Here is a 21,823-nt window from a genome sequence, read left to right as displayed (position 1 = left end):
TTCAAAATGCTCTTCCATCAGAGAAAACATTAAAATTTCCCCTTGGAAATTCTTGAGTGAATTTGACTCTTTCTAGTGTACAATTTATAACCCTGTCTGCACCATTAATGCTCGTCTGAGCATTTAAAATACCAGAAGCACACAAGGCAATTCTCTTAAAACAGGTTTTCCCTTCCCTGCTTGTCAACCACAGAGCAGACGTGGATTTTAAAGAGTTAAGGGCACGACGACGCTGTTGACTTTTCACCATCGTGAAGCTGAATTGTCTCATTTGCACGGGATTCTGTTCCATGCTGAAATGGGATTAAAAAAAAACAAAACTGTTTGGTCCCTTTGGCAAATCATAGTTCAAGTGTGAATTTCATACTGGATTATTGCCTTCAATTATTTTTGACACTTTTAATTTTGTGTCTTCCTTAGATTTTAAAATTTTGCATCAATCTAAATAATACACATTTTATATTACTGTACACATTCTGGCACTGAAAATTATATGGTACAATTGATTGGGGGGGGGGGGGTTATGAACAAATTGGCTTTTCCAGCAGTTTTGAGAAATTCTAAGAAGCATGGCATCCTTTGCTAAATAAACTCTTAAGGCTCCTCCGAACAAAGTCACCGAACAAAGGAAGTCGGTTGCCTCTTAGCTCCATAAACAGAAAGTTAAAGCTTTCTTTGAGCTCAGTTCATGGTCATTTGCCACAGGATGTAATGACGTTATTCTCTTTAGTAAGTCTCCGAATCAGAGTCATTGAGTTCATCATCTTCATTGAACGGGTAGCCATCTTCCCTACCAATGTTATTGAAGCCACGATAAGAGCTGTGCTCACTTCTCATAATGGCTAGTGAATCAAAACTGACCGTCTTTGAAGGGCTGGTGTAGTGATTAATGGCATTAAAATGAAGGGTGGGCAAAGTAGTGGTGGGAGATACAGGCATCATGGTGGCCAAAATAAGGGCGAGGCAGTCGGCAACATCTTTGTTGGGGGCACAAGCCAAGGCAGGTGTGTAACCTACAAACAATGAGAAGACAGTTTAAAATAGTAATGAAAAATATAGCACAAAGACATCAATATTAGCCATGAGACAAAACACTTCGCCCATAATACCTTTCGAGAATCAAGCTTCGTGATACAGTACTTTCACTATTTGATAGTTTCAGAAAAGAAATGTACAGCATGTTTGTAGTGTTACTTATTCTTTGACATTCATAAACTGAAACACTCTGCAAATACACAAGTTTTAATGCAGTTTTTGTTAGATATCAACATAGAAAATTTGTGCTGTAGTAAGATCAGACATGTTACATGTTGATTAGCACATTCAAAAAAGAATTTCACTGTGCTCTGTGCATAAGACAATAATCATCCAATAAATAATAAAGTTACCGCACCACTAAATTATCCACATTTCATCTTATCTTTTTGATTCCTGGTTGTCCTTTTATTTCCTGATTGAACACGTTACTGACCCATTTGTTGCGAGTTCTAACTAGGGTTCTCAAAAGTATCAATTTTAACAATTTAAAATTATTTCAATATTCATGATACTAATTCTACCAGCTACGTTATGAATGCATTTCCAGTTTCCCTCCACTCACGGGTATTAATAAGATGACAATTTCAGCAGCGGTGGCGCCTTCACCAACACGCTTTACTGACAAAGAGGGCAGCCGGGTGGCTCTGGGAATACTCTGGCTTAGTGGCAAATGGGGACAGACAACCACAAAATGCATGCAAACGTGTTAGCAAGATTTGCAGTCATGTCAATTCAAAAACTTTTGAGAGGTATCTTATTTTTAAATAACAGAAACATTAACAGGCCTATAAACCTAGAAACTGTTGCATCTGAAGCAGTGATGTGTTTATTTTTTTCCACAGCTTAAAACATTTTTTGTAGCCAGTCAACCATTTAACGTACCAAGACGGGGCCTTAAATTATTTTTACTTCCGGTCCAGTTTTATTCTGTGCTGTTCATTTGGACACAACTCATTTTAGCACTACAGTAATCCCTCGCTATATCGCACTTCGACTTTTGCGGCTTCACTCTATCGCGGATTTTAGATGTAAGCATATCTAAATATATAACGTGGATTTTTTGCTGCTTCGCGGGTTTCTGCAGACAATGGGTCTTTTTACTTCTAGTACATGCTTCCTCAGTTGGTGTGCCCAGTTGATTTCATACAAGGGACGCTATTGGCGGATGGCTGAGAAGCTACCCAATCAGAGCACGCAGTTAAGTTCCTGTGTGCCGATTGGCTCAGCGATGGATCGCCGAATTCGATTTGGCTGCGTTAACCAGGAAGTCTCATCTCGCTTATTCAGCATCAATGTGCTCCTGCTACAGCTTGAGGGGCCATGCCCAAGCGCCAACAGAAGATGCTAACAATTGACGAAAAGGTAAAAGTTTTGGATATGTTGAAGGAAGGGAACAGCTACACCACTGCAGGACATCATTACGGCATCATTGAGTCCACGGTTCTTTTTATTTAAAAAGGAGGAAAAGAATATAAGATCTACGGCCGCAGTGTCCTTTAACCAGGGCGCAAAATGATTGGTAAATGGATGTAATAAGGCGGTAGTCCGGATGGAATCTGCTTTAGGGATCTGGATTGAAGACTGCCGGAAGAAGAACAATGGCGGTGCTACACAATCGCCTGAAAAGGCTCCTTTAGAAGAGCTGTAACGCTCTCCTTTGTTGTGCAGTAAAATTAAACTCATCATTATCAGACAAGTTGTCGTGTCATTGTTGGTGAGTAACCATAATTAATTTTCTACATACAGTACTTATTACATGTGCATAGTTTAGTGTCACTGTACACACATTTTACTGTATACAATTTTTCTTGCATTGTATGTATTTATTGCTGGTGGCCTGTCTGTCGTAATGGCTGTAACATATGTGATATCGGAGACGCTCGATATCTTTAAAATAATATTTAGGTTTTACTGTATATAAACTGTGTTTACATACATAATTTCAACGAATCTTACCTAATATCTAAGAGAATGCAAAGGGTTTATGCTGTATACTTGTGTGGGAAATGTTCATAATAGTGTGGGAGAGTTATAAGGGTTTAAAATATATAAAATAACCATATGAACATATGGTTTTTACTTTGTGGATTTTCACCTTTCGCGGGGGGTTCTGGAATGCAACCCCCACGATCGAGGAGAGATTACTGTAGAGCTCCCTCACTGAATGATGCTGTAGCCCATTACTTTCTTTTATTACACAATTTTTTAAAATATATTTCATTACAATTACTATACAATACAAAGTGCTCAGAAACTGTGGCGCTACTCCTCCGCGTGCTCCTGCACTTCCAGCCTTGCTTCAGAGCGTCCATTCAGCTTGTTATGGTAACACAGCATGCTGCAGCCTCGCTGAAGAGCACACTGACATGCTAGCCTTTCTTTTGAAAGTTGTTTAAGTTACAAAAACATTGCAGTTTATTTATACAGAAATGCTAAGTGCACAGTGTGTGTTAGTGGTCCCTGTGTGTTACTTTTCTAAGTAACTGTTTACAAAAGACCACATTAATGTTTTTTTCTTGAATGTTTGTTTTACAAAAGATTGCAATACTTATTCAAATAACGCTTAGTAGCTTTACTTTAACATTCCATTGTAAAACCTCAGTAATAGTGTTTGTTTTCATCAATAAAAATAAAAATATTGACATTTAAACTTCTTTACTTTTTATTGCTTGCAAAATGTAACTCTTACCTTTAACAAAAGACTGCACTACTTGAAGTATTTGCATTTAATGACTAAAATTTCCAATAGTTGTTTTCATCAATGTTAAGATTTTAATGCATATAGAATTGCAATAACATTTTAAAAATAATTATATATTGTATTGGGTATTCAATTTCAGTACTATTCTTAGTATTGTATCAGTTTGAAATTTTGGTATCATGACAATCCTTGTCCTGACTGGATCTAAGAAGTATTTATAATTTTTTTGTTTTTAATTTATTTTTAAAAAATTTTTTTTTTTTTTTTATAAGAATGTCAACACATTAAGTTAAGCCCTCTCCGCTGTGACTTTATGCTCGCTCACTGGGTACAGACATCGCATCGGGAATTTGGCTGCTTCTCTCTCTGCCATGCTAGACAGTTGCTGCGAGCAAAACTACATTCATTGCTGTAACTTTTCTCCTTGCTGTAAATCTACCTCTGTTTATGAATGAGAACCAATAAAAAGGTGTATCAAAGTCGGACCACTCACTCTCACATCTGAGAGCTACAGCAATTGCAGGTCGGTGCTCCCAGTGGCATGTGAGTATGAGAACTGTTCTGTTCCAATATGATGGTAAGTTTGTGTTTTACGGGTCTCAATAGAGCAAAATGTGAAAACAAGCCTGTGGTGCATTTCGATGTACTTGTGTGAGGATGCGACTCACTAAATTAAGTAAGCCCGCTTTTACATAGTGTGATGCTTATGCTGTGCACCCACAGTGAATAACAGTTCTGCTAAAGTCCGGTCAGTCTGCCATGTTATACCTTGGCTTTCAATCAGATTTTTCAACTACTGATTTGGAGGAAAAATGTTTTCATTTGCTTATGTGTTTCATTCCAGTCATTTGGTAATGACACACAATTTACAAGGCTACATTTCATATTTGCAGTATTTTGTATAACACAAGATTTGATACAACACCTTTAAAGATCAGACATCAAGAAATATAGCATGTACTGTCTGATGTCCTCTAATGATTCAAACCGTATATAAAAAATACAGGAGTAAGCAACACAACAATTATTATTCAAAGTCCTAATGTACTCTTCTTACCATTTTCATCTACAGCAAGTACACTGGCTCCTTTGCCTAAAAGTTCTTGCACCACTACAGTAAGACCATTGCGGGCAGCAACATGTAGAGGCCTACAGAACAGACAGAACATTTAGTGGAATGGAAAAAATATGCTTGTGTTCAAAACAAACAGTTTTCCTCTTAATAGGACAGGGTTATATTTGAGCTTTATTACGATTAAATATAAAAAATAGATCCAATGACCATTCTTCTTCGGTTTGGACTTAAATATTTCCTTTTAATTTTGAAAATACCTGTAGTTAGCCAAAAACCATTGTTATCAGAACAGTGGCATCTAATATTTGAATAAAGTCAACAATGACATGCACTTTGTTACAAAAATAAAGAGATGAAAACGGCATACGTTTGCAAAGCTGCGTTAGTTGCATTGATGAGATTCCTGTCAGTTATCTTCTCCAAAATTAACAAGGCACTGGTTTCGTGGCCCTAATATTTGCAATAAAAGAAAAATATTGATTACGGCAAAAAAATAAAAGTAGTAACATATTTTGTAAGTATTAACAGTGACTTGTCATGCACCTGGTGGCCTGCCGCAGCCAAAAGCAAAGACTACGCTTAGTGTAGTAACTCAGCCCCTCAGGCCTATCCAAAGCAAAAACCTGAGCCGAAAGACCACAGCACAGTGCACTGCCCATTAAAGCAAGGCTGGCAGCACAAACTTGGCTTGAGGGTGTAGACTAAAGTTCACAACACAAATCAAATTAAAAAAAGGCATATCAAAACACCAAAAGGCACACAAATAAGAAAAAGTGGTACAGTTATAAGGATAAATTGTAATTCAGATCAAAACTGACTCTTGAAAATACAGAGGAGTTCAGTTTTTGATTTTTAAATAATTTTGCAGACCTTTCTGAAAACACGTTTTCACATGTTCATTGTTTTTGATAGTAGATTACTGGCCTAATAAGGCAAATTTATCAATTTAAAATTAAACCTACAGCACAATAAAGTGTGCAGAAAGTGGAGGGCTCTAAATACTTTATGAACCCACTGTGCTTGATAGGATACTGACGAGGCAGGTGGCACAATGCTACATAAAGGCCGTACCAAATGCCAGCCTCTTTGTTACCTTGCCACTTCCATCCCGTGACTGTTGCATGCCTGATACTGTAATAGACACAGGCAAAGGAAGAGGGGCAGGGGCAAAATGCAGGCTAAAGGAAAAATCTCTCAAACACATTCAGTTTATTCATTGAGGTAAAAGAAAATTAATATATACAAAAAGATGGGCGGAAAGCCTTAAAAATACAGAAAAGTGCGTCACAAAATAAAATAAACATTTGAGCATAAAAATGGAGCTCAAGCTACAGAAAAAAATCCATTTAAAAAATACAACAGTAGTTAACTAAATACATTGCAATTAAAAGGCATCTTTCCAGCACAATCACAAGAACTGCCTTCAATGTGTTAAGAGAAAAATTTGTAAAATAAGTAAAATTCAGTTTAAACAAAAAGCATGCCTAGAGAGGGGAGTTTATTTAAGCAAAATGTTACGTATTGTGCATACAGTAAAAGAGAGCCACTGTGCACAAACGTCATGACACAAAGCTAGCTGTCAGATCTGCAGCTCGTGAAATGGAGATCACTTTTAGTTGAGCAGTAGAACTGGCAGCTGTGATTCCAGAAACCTGCTGAAAACGTGTCATGGAGGATGTGTAGCGGCCGAGAGGACAGCATCTCCATGACCGATTTCCTTGTCAGTGAGAACTTTCAAATTTAGGTTTAGTGACTGAGTTTAACAATGTACAGTTTACCAATTCTAAACTAAACAACATTAAAGACTGCTTGCTACATACCTTGCCACAAGCCAAATGAAGTGCTGTATTTTTGTTAGCATCTTGCAAGGTTAGATCTGCTTTTGCACTACTCACTAATACCTCTGTAATTAAAAAGAATAAAAAAAACACAAAATAGTCAGCAGAAAGCATTGCTGGAATATATTTTTTTAGCAATTGTCATCCATGACAGATCACACTTACATACATAACATACTAGAAAACTTAAATAATTGCTAGAAAAATTAGCGCATCAGCTTAATGTAGACAGTTTAACACAAGAAGTTACTCAAATTTAAAAATGTACCACAATTATAAAAATTCACTCTCTGAAGCTTGTATAGAAGCTACTGCTGACAGGAAGACTACTTGGTAAGAAATTGGCCTTCTCAGAATTCATGAATGCTTCTCATTTAAGCTCAAACACAAACAGCAATGACAAATGGTACCACCCTAGCCAGCTCAAGTTCTTGCTTATCCTTCACCTATAACACACAGTTTTGAGTTGTGGCTAAAATTTGAACTTTTGCTCTATCAAACTGTGTAAGCCAAGTGTGTTCATGATTAAATGGGGCTACTGTAATAATTGTGTAAACATTTGTAAACAATCAGCAGTGTTATTTGTATCACAGTGGACTAAATAATATGTGATAGTTTCTATGTCCGATACCATTTAACTAGGTACAGGGAACCAGGTTTTAATTTAGCATTGTCCTTCACAACTGCCAGCTCATCAAAGGCTATTGCACTTCACCATAAACCATAGTCAGTATAGACCAGGGGTGCCCAACTCCAGTCCTGGAGGGCCGCAGTGGCTGCAGGTTTTCATTCTAACCCTTTTCTTAATTAGTGGTCTGTTTTTGCTGCTAATTAACTTCTTTTGAATTAATTGTAATTGACTTGCTCTTGAACACTCAGACTCCTTAATGGTTTCTTTTTCCTTAATTAGCAGCCAAACAATAATGAGATACAAAATGAGCCAAAATATGGCAAGCAAACCGTCATACAAAGTCTGAAAATAAAGAAAGGTGAAGGTCTCAGGAATGCTGATCTGCTCTTAGAAAAGAGAAAATTCACAATTTCAGAAATATCTGATATTGCACAATGAGAGCAGCAACAAGCCATGGAATTAAAGAACGGGTTTAATTAACAACAAGAATTGGCGCCTAATTAACCAACTGCTTGGAGTGAAATTGGTTGGAGTTTGAGGCCCTGACTTAGTTGGTCCTCTGCTGGCTCCCTCACTTCACATTTCACTTCTGTTTGGATGCCACTTAAGTAAAGAAATGAAGAAATTCAGGGAAACATTTCTTAAAAACCAAGTCAAATAAAATTAATTCAAAAGAAGTTAATTAGCAGCAAAAACAGATCACTAATTAAGAAAAGGGTTAGAATGAAAACCTGCAGCCACTGCGGCCCTCTAGGACTGGAGTTGGGCACCCCTGGTGTAGACAAACAGGTCACAGGCTGCGGAAAAATGTACAGGAATATTAAACGTACGGTGGATAAACTGCACATGCCAGTGGTTTAACTTAGTTTAAATTACTTTTAATTGTTTGTGTTTTATGACTTAAAAGTAGAAAATTACTGCTTCGATGCCATTTCATTAACAGCTTTTAAAGGTTTTCTGTAAAATAAATAACAAAGCATTTGGGCCATGTCTGCAGGAATGGCACTCACTGGTAACCTGAAGCCTCCCTGTAGATTTGTGTGTGTCTGCGTGTATACAGCGGAATGCAAAAGTTTGGGGATCCATACTTAAAATGTTTGGTACGGTGAATAGTAAAGTGAGCAGAAGATGAACAGAACGCATGACACATTTCTTTATTATTTCAAGTAAGACTACATTTTTATTTCCATCATTCACAGGTACAAAATGTCAAAGAAAAGGGCCTGGAGCAATGTTTTGGGTACCCAAAATGGTCAGTACTTAGTAACACCCCCTTTGGCAAGTATCACTGCTTGTAAACACTTTTTGTAGCCAGCTAAGAGTCTTTCAATTCTTACTTGGGGTATTTTCACCCATTTGTCCTTGCCAAAGGCTTCTGATTCTGCAAGATTTTTGGGCCGTCTTGCATGCACTGCTCCTTTGAGATCTATCCACAGATTCAAATTTTTTACAGATGTGATGTTCGCTTTCAGAATTTGCTGGTATTTATTTAAACCCATTCTTCCCTCTACCAATGACATTTTCCCTGTGCCACTGGCTGCAACACAAGCCCAAAGCCTGATCTGTCCACCCCCCATGCGTAATACAAGTTGGAGAGATGTCACTTCCTAGAATTTGGAACACTTTTTTCTCCAAACATACCTTTGCACATTGTGGCCAAAAAGGTCTACTTTGACTTCATCAGTCCACAAGTTGCATCAGGCTGGTTTAGATGTTCATTTCAGGAGCTGAATTTTGTGGCTAGGACACAGGAAAAGGTTTTCTTCTGCTGACTCTACCGTGAATGTCTTATTTGTTCAGGTGTCGCTGCACAATAGCACAGTGCACCACCATTCCAGAATCTGCTAAATCTTCTTGAAATTCTTTTGCAGTCAAATGGGGGTTTTTATTTCCCTTTCTAGCAGTACACCAAGCAGTTCTTTCAGAAAGTTACCCGAGACCTTAAATATTGTGGCGTGCCAAAACCTTTGCTTGGTGTTCCTTTCCTTTTGTCACTGTACAATTGTACAAAACCAAAAAACAATCCACTAATCTTGCATAAAATGCCAAAACAAATGTGTCATCTTTAACTTTATGACTTCTGGTGATCAATTCATCTTCCTATTTAACTATTCATGGTAACAGACACTTTAAGCAGGGGTGTCCAATTTTTTGCATATATAATCTGTGCATGTGAATTTTATATTTTATATATATATATATATATATATATATATATATATATAAAACTCACTTAGCCGCTAATGACACAAGCGAGGCCAGCATGTCGGCAAAGCGAAACCTCTGAAGAAAGAGTCACTCGCTTAGCCACTAATACTGAAGTGAGGCGAGCACATTACAAAAGGAAACCACAGAAGAAAGACAGAGTCGCTTAGCCGCTAACATCACCAAAACGGTATCCCTTTTACTTTTCCTTCCGCCGCAAATGCACAAGCGATGTGAGCAGCTCGGCAAACAAAATCCACCTAGGAAAGAGATGCCTAGAGTAGTTCATTTGCATTACCTGACATCTCTACATTTCATTTTTTTTTTTCTGACGATTTCAATAGTTTTTAGGACCCCAGGCTTTTTACAGCATGGGCTGACACAGCTAGTATTATATACACACACACATGTATATACACACACACACATATTATATATATATATATATATATATATATATATATATATATATATATATATATATATATATATACACATACACACACACACACACATATTTATACATACACAAACACAATAATTTTGAATGTTCAGTGATTCTGATCTCCATACCAACAAAATTAATAAAATTAATGTACCAACTGCATTTGTCTGCCCATTTTCAGCTGCCATCATTAAAGGAGTTTTCCCAGAACAGTCTACTACATTGACTTGGGCATTGTGACTGAGCAGAAGTTGCAAACATTCAACATGGTCTGTAAAGGCCGCTGCATGAAGAGGAGTTCTGTAAGTAAAAAAATAAGATGATTAACACAAGATCACCAAACTACAGGTGCTTAAATAATTGTAACAATTTTCTTACCTTCCTTTTGAATCCACAGAGTTTACTATGTTTGCACCTAAAGCATCTATTAACATTTCAGCTGCACCTTCATTGTCATTTATTCTGCAAAGATAGAATTGTAATATTATAACAGCATACGTAACGCAAACAAAATGTGAATTAAGTTGCAAGTGACACACAATTATTCTGTCTTACACAGCACAGTGCAAAGGACTGAAAGAATTTCCTTCCATCCTCTGGAATATCTCTTGTTCCAACAGAAGTTCAACACATGGATCATGTCCTGTAAAATGCATGAAATGTTTACATTAAACAGCGCTAGAATTGAATATTAAGTTTAATGTGTAAACTGCAACACTAAACAATTCTGGATGAGCTAACTAAAAGTTCACACATCTAAAAAAGTAATACAAGTCCTTGGTTCTTTCCTGTGTCTGTGTGCGTGTCTTCCCAATGTCTGAAGACATGCAGGTTAGGTGGATTGGAGACAGTGGATTGGCCCTAGTTTATGTGTTTAGTGTGTGGGTGTGTTCTCCCTGCAATGGACAGGCGTGAGGAAGATAGCCTCACAGCTCAATCAGGGGATATTTACACTTGAAAATATTAGTCTACAGGTAGACTGGTAGCTAGCTGAAATAGTAACATAGCCATTACATGCATTTTGTTGATTATTCACTGTATGCTGGGAGTACTTAAACAAACATCAAATGATTTTTCAGAATGACCTTTTAACGATATTTCCACCATTTAATAATGTGAGCCAGAAAAATACTATTTAACAACTGGCTACAAAGCAGACCAAAAATGGAAATTTCTTTAGTTCTGACTTCTAACCTGGAATCTGTAAAGCACACTTTAATAAAACCTGCAACATTTGTGTTAAGTAAATTAAAAATCATTCTTTTATTGTTACATGAAAAAATACATTGTAGTAATACATACAATGTAATATGTGTGTGTATGTATATATTCTGTAATCTATATATGACAAAATATAAAAACTATACATTATTTCTGGGTTAAAATATCCCAGAATTTTGGCAACAAGATTTGCTTTCACTCGTTTTGCAACAGGTTATATTTTTGAATACAACAAAATTGTAAAAAAAAATTCACAATGTTGCCCAGCTCTAAACACAGTCATACATATAAATAAACACAGAAAAAAGATACTTAAAATTTTATTTTCTTTACAAAATTAAAAAAAAAAAAAATTACCATTGTAGCATGCCCAGTGGAGAGGCGTGTACCCTCGATTGTCTGTCACACTGGGAAGGATTTCCACAGACTGTGCAGCTTGCATCAGTGCACTCAGTACTCCAATATGGCCACATGCAGCCGCTAAGTGTAGTGGAGTCCTACCCTTGCTGTCTCGGGTAAGAAAGCTGGCACCATGCTGAAGGAGTGGCTCTACACATTCTTCATTGCCAGTCACTGCCTGGAACATAAAGAAAAGTTACTGAAACATTGAAGAGCTCAAGAATAGTATACTATTATAAGCTTCCAATTTTCTTTCTTTAAAATTTGAAAAACACTGAAATGAATTTTGAAGCACTCTCAGCAAAATGCCAACTCTAAAAAATGCTTTTACGAACATGTTATAGCAAACTCCACATGCCATAGGACTTTTTCTTACAGTTGTGCTTGAAAGTTTGTGAACCCTTTAGAATTTTCTATATTTCTGCATAAATATGACATAAAACATCATCAGATTTTCACTCAAGTCCTAAAAGTAGATAAAGAGAAACCAGTTAAACAAAGGAGACAAAAATATTATACTTGGTCATTTACTTATTATGGAAAATGATCGAATATTACATATTTGTGAATGGCAAAAGTATGTGAACCTCTAGGATTAGCAGTTAGTTTGAAGGTGAAATTAGAGTCAGGTGTTTTCAATCAATGGGATGACAATCAGGTGTGAGTGGGCACCTTGTGTTATTTAAAGAACAGGGATCTATCAAAGTCTGCTCTTCACAACACATGTTTGTGGAAGTGTATCATGGCACGAACAAAGAAGATTTCTGAGGACCTCAGACAAAGAGTTGTTGATGCTCATCAGGCTGGAAAAGATTACAAAAACATCTCTAAAGAGATTGGACCCCACCAATCCACAGTCAGACAGACTGTGTACAAATTAAGGTAATTCAAGACCATTGTTACCCTCCCCAGGAGTGGTCGACCAACAAAGATCACTCCAAGAGCAAGGTGTGTAATAGTCGGCGAGGTCACAAAGGACCCCAGGGTAACTTCTAAGCAACTGAAGGCCTCTCTCACATTGGCTAATGTTCATGTTCATGAGTCCACCATCAGGACAACACAGAACAACAATGGTGTGCATGGCAGGGTTGCAAGGAGAAAGCCACTGCTCTCCAAAAAAAACATTGCTGCTCGTCTGCAGTTTGCTAAAGATCACGTGGACAAACCAGAAGGCTATTGGAAGAATGTTTTGTGGACGGATTAGACCAAAATAGAACTTTCTGGTTTAAATGAAAAGCGTTATGTTTGGAGAAAGGAAAACACTACATTCCAGCATAAGAACCTTATACCATCTGTGAAACATGGTGGTGGTAGTATCATGGTTTGGGCCTGTTTGGCTGCATCTGGGCCAGGATGGCTTGCCTTCATTGATGGAACAATGAATTCTGAATTATATCAGAGAATTCTAAAGGAAAATGTAAGGACATCTGTCCATGAACTGAATCTCAAGAGAAGGTGGGTCATGCAGCAAGACAATGACCCTAAAGCACACAAGTCGTTCTACCAATGAATGGTTAAAGAAGAATACGTTAAAGAAGAATAAAGTTAATGTTTTGGAATGGCCAAGTCAAAGTCCTGACCTTAATCCAATCAAAATGTTGTGGAAGGACCTGAAGCGAGCAGTTAATGTGAGGAAACCCACCAACATCCCAGAGCTGAAGCTGTTCTGTACAGAGGAATGGGCTAAAATTCCTCCAAGCCGGTGTGCAGGACTGATCGACAGTTACCGGAAATGTTTAGTTGCAGTTATTTCTGCAAAGGGGGGGTCACACCAGATACTGAAAGCAAAGGTTCACATACTTTAGCCACTCACAGACGGACAGACAGACAGACACACACACACATACTTTATTAATCCCAAGGGGAAATTCACATACTCCAGCAGCACCTTACTGATACAAAAAACAATATTAAAGATTGACAATAATGCAGGTAAAAACAGACAATAACTTTATATAAATGTTAACGTTTACCCCCCGGGTGGAATTGAAGAGTCACATAGTTTGGGGGAGGAACGATCTCCTCAGTCTGTCAGTGGAGCAGGACATTGACAGCAGTCTGACGCTGAAGCTGCTCCTCTGTCTGGAGATGACACTGTTATATGTAATATATATATATAATGTAATGTAATATAATGTATGTAATGTAATATAATATATATAAATATGTAATATTTGATCATTTTCCTTAATAAATAAATGACCAAGTATAATATTTTTGTCTCATTTGTTTAACTGGTTTCTCTTCATCTACTTTTAGGACTTAAGTCAAAATCTGATGATGTTTTAGGTCATATTTATGCAGAAATATAGAAATTCTAAAAGGTTCACAAACTTTCAAGCACAACTATATACATGTTATTTAGATCTGAAGCAATTTTCAGTGAATCTCTTAAAAGTAGAATTACCAAAGCCTACGGAAAAAACTCGTAAATCCGTCCCACCTTAAATCCCGTTGCACCACTCCGTCAGCGTCTTTTGTCTTGTAAATGTGCCCATCAAGACAAGCAGCCTACTATTCCATCCCCCCACCGCCACAGAACGGGCACAAAGTTCTCCCAGTTCCAGCCTTCATTATCTGGGAGTAAAGGGCTCGAATTTTAGAGGGGAAATAATAGATCATTATTTGGAACACATGCATTTCATGTGTGTTCCGCTTCTACAATAATCTGTGTAAACACATCGTTAAAACTGAAACGTTTTTCATATTTTAGTAATAAATGACAAAATGCACACAAACTATATAATGTGTGAAGCCTGAAGTCCAAAGATCAAATAAACACTTTCACAAAAGGTTCAAGGATGATGCAACAGCTTCCGTGGCACAGCGGTAAGAATTGCTGATTTGTAATCAAGAGTCCTGGGTTCGATCCTGACTGCCTCGTACATTTACCATTTTGAGTAGTGAGCTGCTCTTATTGTTAAAATTATACAATAAACACATACATTTGATTTGCGTCTGTAACAGCTGGTGTAAATTTATAGTACTTGTCAAAGTTAGCGGTTTTTTTTTTTCCCCCGCTTTCATTCTCTCACTCACGATCACAATACATACTACCACCCCTGCCCAGGGACCCGACGCTGTTAGTTTTTATTTGAAACTGGGAATAACTGTAGATGTGAGTGGTATTTTGAGACAATGGAACTGGAAATTCTCTGATCTGGATGAATAGAAGCTGACACACAAAAGCTGGCGAATCTGCCTTATTCCTATCTCTTTGTCACTTGATTTTTTTCCCCCAGTTTTATTGAGTATTCCTGCTTACACTGAATTAGTATGCAACTTATGGTCCATGATGTCAAAGCCGCAATGACAAAAAAACAGAGACATCGGTATATATGGTATTTGAAATTATTCATTTTATGACCTGTATACTACATTTCGGAAAACATTGTGGCACTGATGCAACATTATTTATATTATTTATATTCATTCGCATACCATCTTGCGGTTGAAATCAGTGACTGCATGTTTGTTTTTTTTTTTCTGTCGTCGCTTCTTACAAGAAAAGGCAATGGAAAAAGAAAAGGAGGATGCAACATCGACAGGCTTCTTTTCCAAGATAGCCGCTTCCCCTAGAAAAGCAAAATGAGTTAACATTAGGTGTCCCTTCAAAGTAACAGGAACCACAGCATAGAGAAAAGTGTGTGCATTGCAACAGGTACACATGTCGTAAATGCAGGAAGGACGGTCCTTGGGTGTGTGTGAACTGTTAACATTTGAATCTGATGATTGCATATATCGCGGAACTGACCTCTCTGTACTATTCTTTCCTCTGCATGTCCTGGAGTACAAAAGAAACACCACTGTGCACCAAAATGTGGAGACTGGGCAAGATCGGGGGAAAAAAAAAAAAAACACGCAGCCACTGATTAAAACTGCAAGATGGTATGCGAATGAATATGAATAATATGAATAATGTTGCATTAGTGTCACAATGTTTTCCGAAATGTAGTATACAGGTTATTAAATGAGTAATTCCAAACATCATATATACATATGTCTCTGTTTTTTTGTCAGTGTGGCTTTGACATCATGGACTATAAGTTGCATACTAATTCAGTGTAAGCAGGAACACTCAATAAAACTGAATAAAAAAAAAAAAAAATCAAGTGACAACGAGATAGAAATAAGAGTGATTTGCCAGCGTTTGTGTGTCAGCGTTTATCCATCCAGATCAGAGAATTTCCAGTTCCATTGTCTCAAAACACCACTCACATCTACAGTTATTCCCAGTTTCAAATAAAAACTAAGAGTGTCCGATCCCTGGGGGGCAGTAGTATGTATCGTGAGTGAGAGAATAAAAGTGGGGGGGAAAAAAAAAAAAAAAAAAAACTTTGACAAGTACTATAAATTTACACCGGATGTTACAGACGCAAATCAAATGTATGTGTTTATTGTATAATTTTAACAATAAGAGCAGCTCACTACTCAAAGCGGCAAATGTACGAGGCAGTCAGGATCAAACCCGGCACTCTTGATTACAAATCAGCAATTCTTACCACTGTGCCACGGAAACTGTTGCATCATCCTTGAACCTTTTGTGAAAGTGTTTATTTGATCTTTGGACTTCAGGCTTCACACATTATATACCGTAGTAGTTTATGTCTACATTTTGTCATTTATTACTAAAATATGAAAAAACTTTTCTGTTTTAATGATGTGTTTACACAGATTATTGTAGAAACGAAACACAAATGAAATACATGTATTACAAATAACGATCTATTATTTCCCCTCTAAAACTCCAGCACTTTACTCCCAGATAATGAAGGCTGGAACTGGGAGAACTTTGTGCCCGTCCTGAGGCGGTGGGGGGATGGAATAGTAGGCTGCTTGCTGCTTGTCTTTATCGGCACATCTACAAGACAAAAGACGCTGACGGGGAGATGTGAAGGGATTTAAGGTGGGATGGATTTACGAGTTTTTTCGTAGGCTTTGGTAATTCTAGTGTTAATAAAATAAAACTACTGCAATGATAAATATCTTAATTTCCAATTATGTTAAGTATATAAATGCTGTATACAACCATTTTCTCACTTTCACAGGATTCATAGTGTATTAAGTAAAGACTGCCTCAGAGCAATATGGTTATTGCTTATCAAACATCTGGGTGTTTTGTGATTGCCAACACAACATAAACAGCTAAGAGTATAATTTATTGTGAAAATTACCCCTCGGTGTAGTGCTGTCCTTCCCATTTTGTCTTTGGCATTCACATTTGCTCCCTTATTCAACAATGAATAAACACAGTCCGTGTGTCCATTCAGAACAGACATCATCAAAGGTGTCCTGGTAGAGAATAAACAAAGTTATTTTAAAATCATTAAGAGATGAATAGTTTGAGTTCACAGTATTAATACTTTCTGTTTGGAAAACAGGATTTAAACATTACACAAAAGTTGTGTTATTTTCCCTAAGCATGCAATGTGTTCAATTCAATGCCAGATGCAATACCAGCCCATCACAAATTACACTGAAGGAGGACACAACATCCTTCATTAAAACCAAGCCAACTGAAAGTTTCCCATCTAACTACATTCTGTTCACAATGGAAAAAAGCTCAAGTACTGGTGGAAAAAAAAAAATGAAGCGTCTACGTAGAAGCATAATCTGGCCAGGATTCAACCAGGGTGTAAGTGCTGTTAGGTGACAGTAGTGCCTTGTATCTCTTGGAACCGCACAATACTTTTTAAATTTAAATTTACAAAATGAGTGTTATTAACATAATTCACACATGTACAGTATGTTCATCTTTATTAAAATAATACTTTTAACTATCTGAAAGCTGGTAAAGCACATGACAGATAGTTTCTGTATTCTGATGATTTTTTTTCTGACTCGAATGCAAGACGATATCCATTTCATAACAACAACAGACATGATTTTATATGCATGTAAATATTGTATGATTCTGCTATTTTAATGTCTGTTCAGGTAGTTCTATAAAATAATATTAACTGAAGTTTGAGATTTTAAGAGTGGTTTGTAGTTTTTACACATTTAAAAATTGGTAAACATGGAAAAACACACCATTTAATCCATCTCATTAGACAAATGAACTAACTTAGATAAATGAACTAACAGAAATGTTAGAAAATTAATTATGGCATTAATTAAGACAAACCCTAAACCCCACCTTTGACTAAATTAGTTGTGACAGTTTGGATGTTATATTCTCTTAAAAGATTATAAAATGTTACAGTAGTTTTATGCATTTACTTCAAAATGCATAAAATCAACATGAAACAGAAAAAGGCCTTTTATTTTCATTTAGTAAGTCCTTATAATGATCAGTATTTCAGTTAAGGACTGTAAGGACAGCATATGTGGACATCTGAAATTCACTTAGCAAAAAATGCTGAAAGAAAAATACACAATTTCTAAATATTTAGCACAACAAAGATGTGTTGCACAGCAACAATATCCTTGGTTTTATCATCTAAAAAACAGGGGCTAATTAAATTTAGGTACATTTAAACATTATCAAATAATTTGATAATGGAGATGATTCAACATATACATATCATACCAACATCAAACGAAATCTGTGACATTATAATTAACTTGGAAAATACAGTAACTTGTAAACTTCACAACAATAAGGAATCAATCCTCCTTTAGTCAGAAACTTAATGCAAGTTTAAGTAGGAATCAAGGACATAAGTAGCAGCCATCAATTTTTCCATCTTATGCAGAGTATGATTAAACATTGAAATGCCACTTTGAAATAGTCTTGTGTAAATCACTTGATAAGTTTCTAATCTTTTTCTTAATTTGTCCCAGTTTCATCATACCCAGTAGTCATCAAACTGAGCTACACTTATCCTTGTCAAGTCCTTACTAAACAGGCATCAAGCTCAACACACGGCCCTCGACCATCTCAAGGAGGTTCACAGTAACACAGCCCCATCAAAAGAGGCTCTTCATACAGAATAAAACAGCAAATAAAATAGCAGGTTCAGTATAAACCAGATGTACTTATTTTTCAATTGCACTAATGAACTCTTGCCAAATCCTATGAACTCTTGCCAAATCCTGAAAAACATCTGAACAGATCCTTACAAAGCTAAAGGTATCACAAAACATTTTTTTCACAGCACAATGTTATACATCTGGTGTTACTCCAAATATTGCAATTACCTTACCTAAAATGTTCAGACACTGTTGTGTGGATTTGTCTTGCACACTTTTTTAGGTCCATCTCAATTTTGATTACACATTACACCCTCGAAATTCGCAGGGGTTACGTTCCTAGAGCACCCGCGAATTGTGAAAAACCGCGAATCATGGATGTGGTTTAAAAAATGCCTATTTTTATAGTTTAAACCCTAAATATGCCCCTAAAACACTTTAATTTCATTACAACCTCAGCTTAATACATTACCTAAAAAAATGTAAAGATAAACCTATATACTGTACAGTACTGTACTGATATGTCACCCCAGTGCTAGAATGTAAAATACCGATGTTACCGCTATATGTACTGTAGTTCATCCAAGCGCGTTTTCATTGCCAGAAGCCTTAGAAGGTACAGGGCATTTCGGCCGCATCTTGGGGCTTTATCCCTTAAACTGCCACATACGTGGGGGTTAATGCATCTCAAATACTTTTTTGCTGCACTTTAAGTATTCACCAATTTTAAGTATTTCACAAAGAAAAAGTGAAATTTTAATGGAACACATTTTTTTCATGCAAAGAGCATCACGATTACTGCAAACCGGATCATTTTACACACTGCCAATGAACTGTAAAAACTATAAAAAACTACTGGAACAATATATACAAGGTACAACTGACGCCATTGATGAAATTCAGTAAATCACCAAGACAACTGTGCTTGAACTGGCTGCATGCAAACACACAGAGGTAAACGCTGACGCTGGCAGGCTATTCTTCCAAAGGTGAGCTCAGTGGTTGAACATCTGCTTTTGTAAGTGTATTTTTACCTAAGCAATAATACACCTCACCTTTGGTGTAATTTTACATTATGAAGAGTGAAATGTTTTGATAGATAAATGTTAAGTTCACAGAGCACCAACAGTGTTATTACGCATGCAGATGTAGCTGAGCTACAGAAGAGACATTCTAGAATTTTTAGGCCTACTTTTTTTATATTTGTTAAAATTCTGTTTTATTTTATGATCTCCCATTGTATTGAATGTTATACTGAGTGCTGCATATTGAGTTTTCTGTTGGTGTAAGCTTGCATGTTTACGTACATCACTGTAGAAGTGCTCAATCCAACCCTCTATTTGGCTTGTTAGGCTGAGTTTATACTTCACGCGATGTGGCAAGTGTGCCTGTGGATGCTTTTGCTACACAAGCGGTGTACTGTTTATACTTGCACGCGTACTTTACGTAAATCTGGAAGATTCCACTAGGTGTTAATGCGAAATATCATCACGGTGAGAAAACATTCTTCTTCCCTTTGTTGTAAATTGACTGAAACATACATCAAATTCTGAGGAAACCTTGCCACAATATCTCTGAAAAGGATGTTTAATGATTACATCCATCAATCCAGGGATGTGCCCATTCCAGCAAGTATCTGGCGTGAGACAGACACAATTCCTGGACAGGGCATCAGCTTATCGCAAGGTGAATACAAGCACTCACATATAGCAGTGTCATTTTAATAAAACCAAACCTGCATGTCTTTGAAAGGAAACCGGTGCATACTGTGGAAACCAACCTAGAAAACATGCAAACTTCAGGCAGGGAACACCAGGGACGTGACTCCCCACTGCGATGCGGCAACGCTACCACTCTACCACCGTGCCACCCCACATGTGTAATTATTAGCAGTATTCATTATTTAAATTAAGTTAATGACGTAATCTGTAAAATGTAATATACATACAGTACTTTAATGCATTTCATCATGAAAGTGATATCAAGTATAAATCTAAGGATTGTAAATGTGAAGAGTGCTGGAATATCATAAATTTAATGTGTTCTGTTTAGCAATTGCTGCTTGCCGCTGCTGTCAGTTCAAGAGGAAGCCCCAGAAGCATGTAGCGATTAACAACTGGGTCAGTTTTAAGATGACATTTAGGATAGTCTACTTTAATGATAAAATAAACTATGAGATTAAAGTGGACATTGAGATTAAAGTCGAAATTTCCACTTTAATCACAAAATAGACCTTTTCATTATGTACTTAACTTTTTCTCTGTGGCTCAAATATGCTGCCGTACATTCTTATCTTATTGTGAAGGTGCAAAAAAAAAAAAAAAAAGTGACAAATAATTGGGGAATATGCAATGTTTGAATATAAAAGCACCGCGAATGCATTTGTACATTGGCATTTTGCTTCACCACATCAAACCATTCATCATACATCGAAGCAGGCACGTCGATCCTGAAGGACCCACAAAACAGTTTTCTGTCACATGTAGATAGTAAACAGGGACTCTGACATCACGTTCCGATGATCACACTGTTAAGACCCCCCCCCCAACTTTTTGCTGGTAATGCAACTTGCGCATATGTCGTGTTAATTTCTGAGAACGTGCTCGGAGGACATATCAAATAAACGCTGGTAACGCGTGGCAGCCATGATGCATATGTGTACGCATTCTGAGCGTGAAGTATAAACCGGCCCTTACAGTGCTAACCTGCAGTTTAATCTGCTCAAGTCTTCTGTGTACACACTCACGGACATATTTTTTGTGAATCAAAAACAGATTTGTAATGAAATCACACATTGCACTCTCAGTCATACCCACCGGAGAAAATTCAGGTCTCTCCTACTTCATTTGTTCTAGCATCAACTATTGTGGCATTTTAAATACTACATTCAAAGCACTACACAATCAAAATGGCAGATTAGACCCGAGGAAATCAGGAAAAGCATATAGCATTTCTTTTTCAAGATAAACTTAAATGTATATATTCTACGTCTTTACATTTAAAAATGTAAATGATAAACCACTGCTTAATATTTTAGCATTTATCCTGGTAGACTTCAGAGCAAAAAGAAACATGTACTTGTCCCATCCATCCATCCATTTTCCAACCCGCTGAATCCGAACACAAGGTTACGGGTGTCTGCTGGAGCCAATCCCAGCCAACACAGGGCACAAGGCAGGAACCAATCCCGGGCAGGGTGCCAACCCACCGCAGGACACACACAAACACACCCACACACCAAGCACACACTAGGGCCAATTTAGAATCACCAATCCACCTAACCTGCATGTCTTCGGACTGTGAGAGGAAACCGGAGCGCCCAGAGGAAACCCACGCAGACACAGGGAGAACATGC

At 37.1% G+C, this 21,823-nt stretch overlaps 1 protein-coding gene across 2 annotated transcripts in view; it reads right to left on the bottom strand.

Moving 5' to 3' along the window:
* Positions 1-319: 319 nt before the first annotated feature.
* ankrd28b (ankyrin repeat domain 28b) overlaps positions 320-21,823 on the bottom strand; it is a 167,833-nt gene continuing 146,329 nt past the window's right edge. For both annotated transcript variants that reach the window (XM_028818209.2, XM_028818208.2), the window contains exons 20-28: positions 16,728-16,845; positions 11,512-11,731; positions 10,489-10,576; positions 10,312-10,395; positions 10,088-10,233; positions 6,635-6,717; positions 5,182-5,264; positions 4,797-4,888; positions 320-1,013 (exon numbers count right to left, since the gene is read on the bottom strand). In XM_028818209.2, the coding sequence (XP_028674042.1) occupies positions 727-1,013; positions 4,797-4,888; positions 5,182-5,264; positions 6,635-6,717; positions 10,088-10,233; positions 10,312-10,395; positions 10,489-10,576; positions 11,512-11,731; positions 16,728-16,845 (1,201 nt within the window). In that variant the 3' untranslated portion in view covers positions 320-726. The remainder of the gene's footprint in view (positions 1,014-4,796; positions 4,889-5,181; positions 5,265-6,634; positions 6,718-10,087; positions 10,234-10,311; positions 10,396-10,488; positions 10,577-11,511; positions 11,732-16,727; positions 16,846-21,823) is intronic.

Source organism: Erpetoichthys calabaricus, chromosome 13 (assembly GCF_900747795.2).
Source record: "Erpetoichthys calabaricus chromosome 13, fErpCal1.3, whole genome shotgun sequence".
In the NCBI taxonomy this organism is placed as follows: Eukaryota; Metazoa; Chordata; class Cladistia; order Polypteriformes; family Polypteridae; genus Erpetoichthys; species Erpetoichthys calabaricus.
Note: the sequence above shows the minus strand (reverse complement) of the source record. Positions and strands in the feature narration are given on the sequence as shown.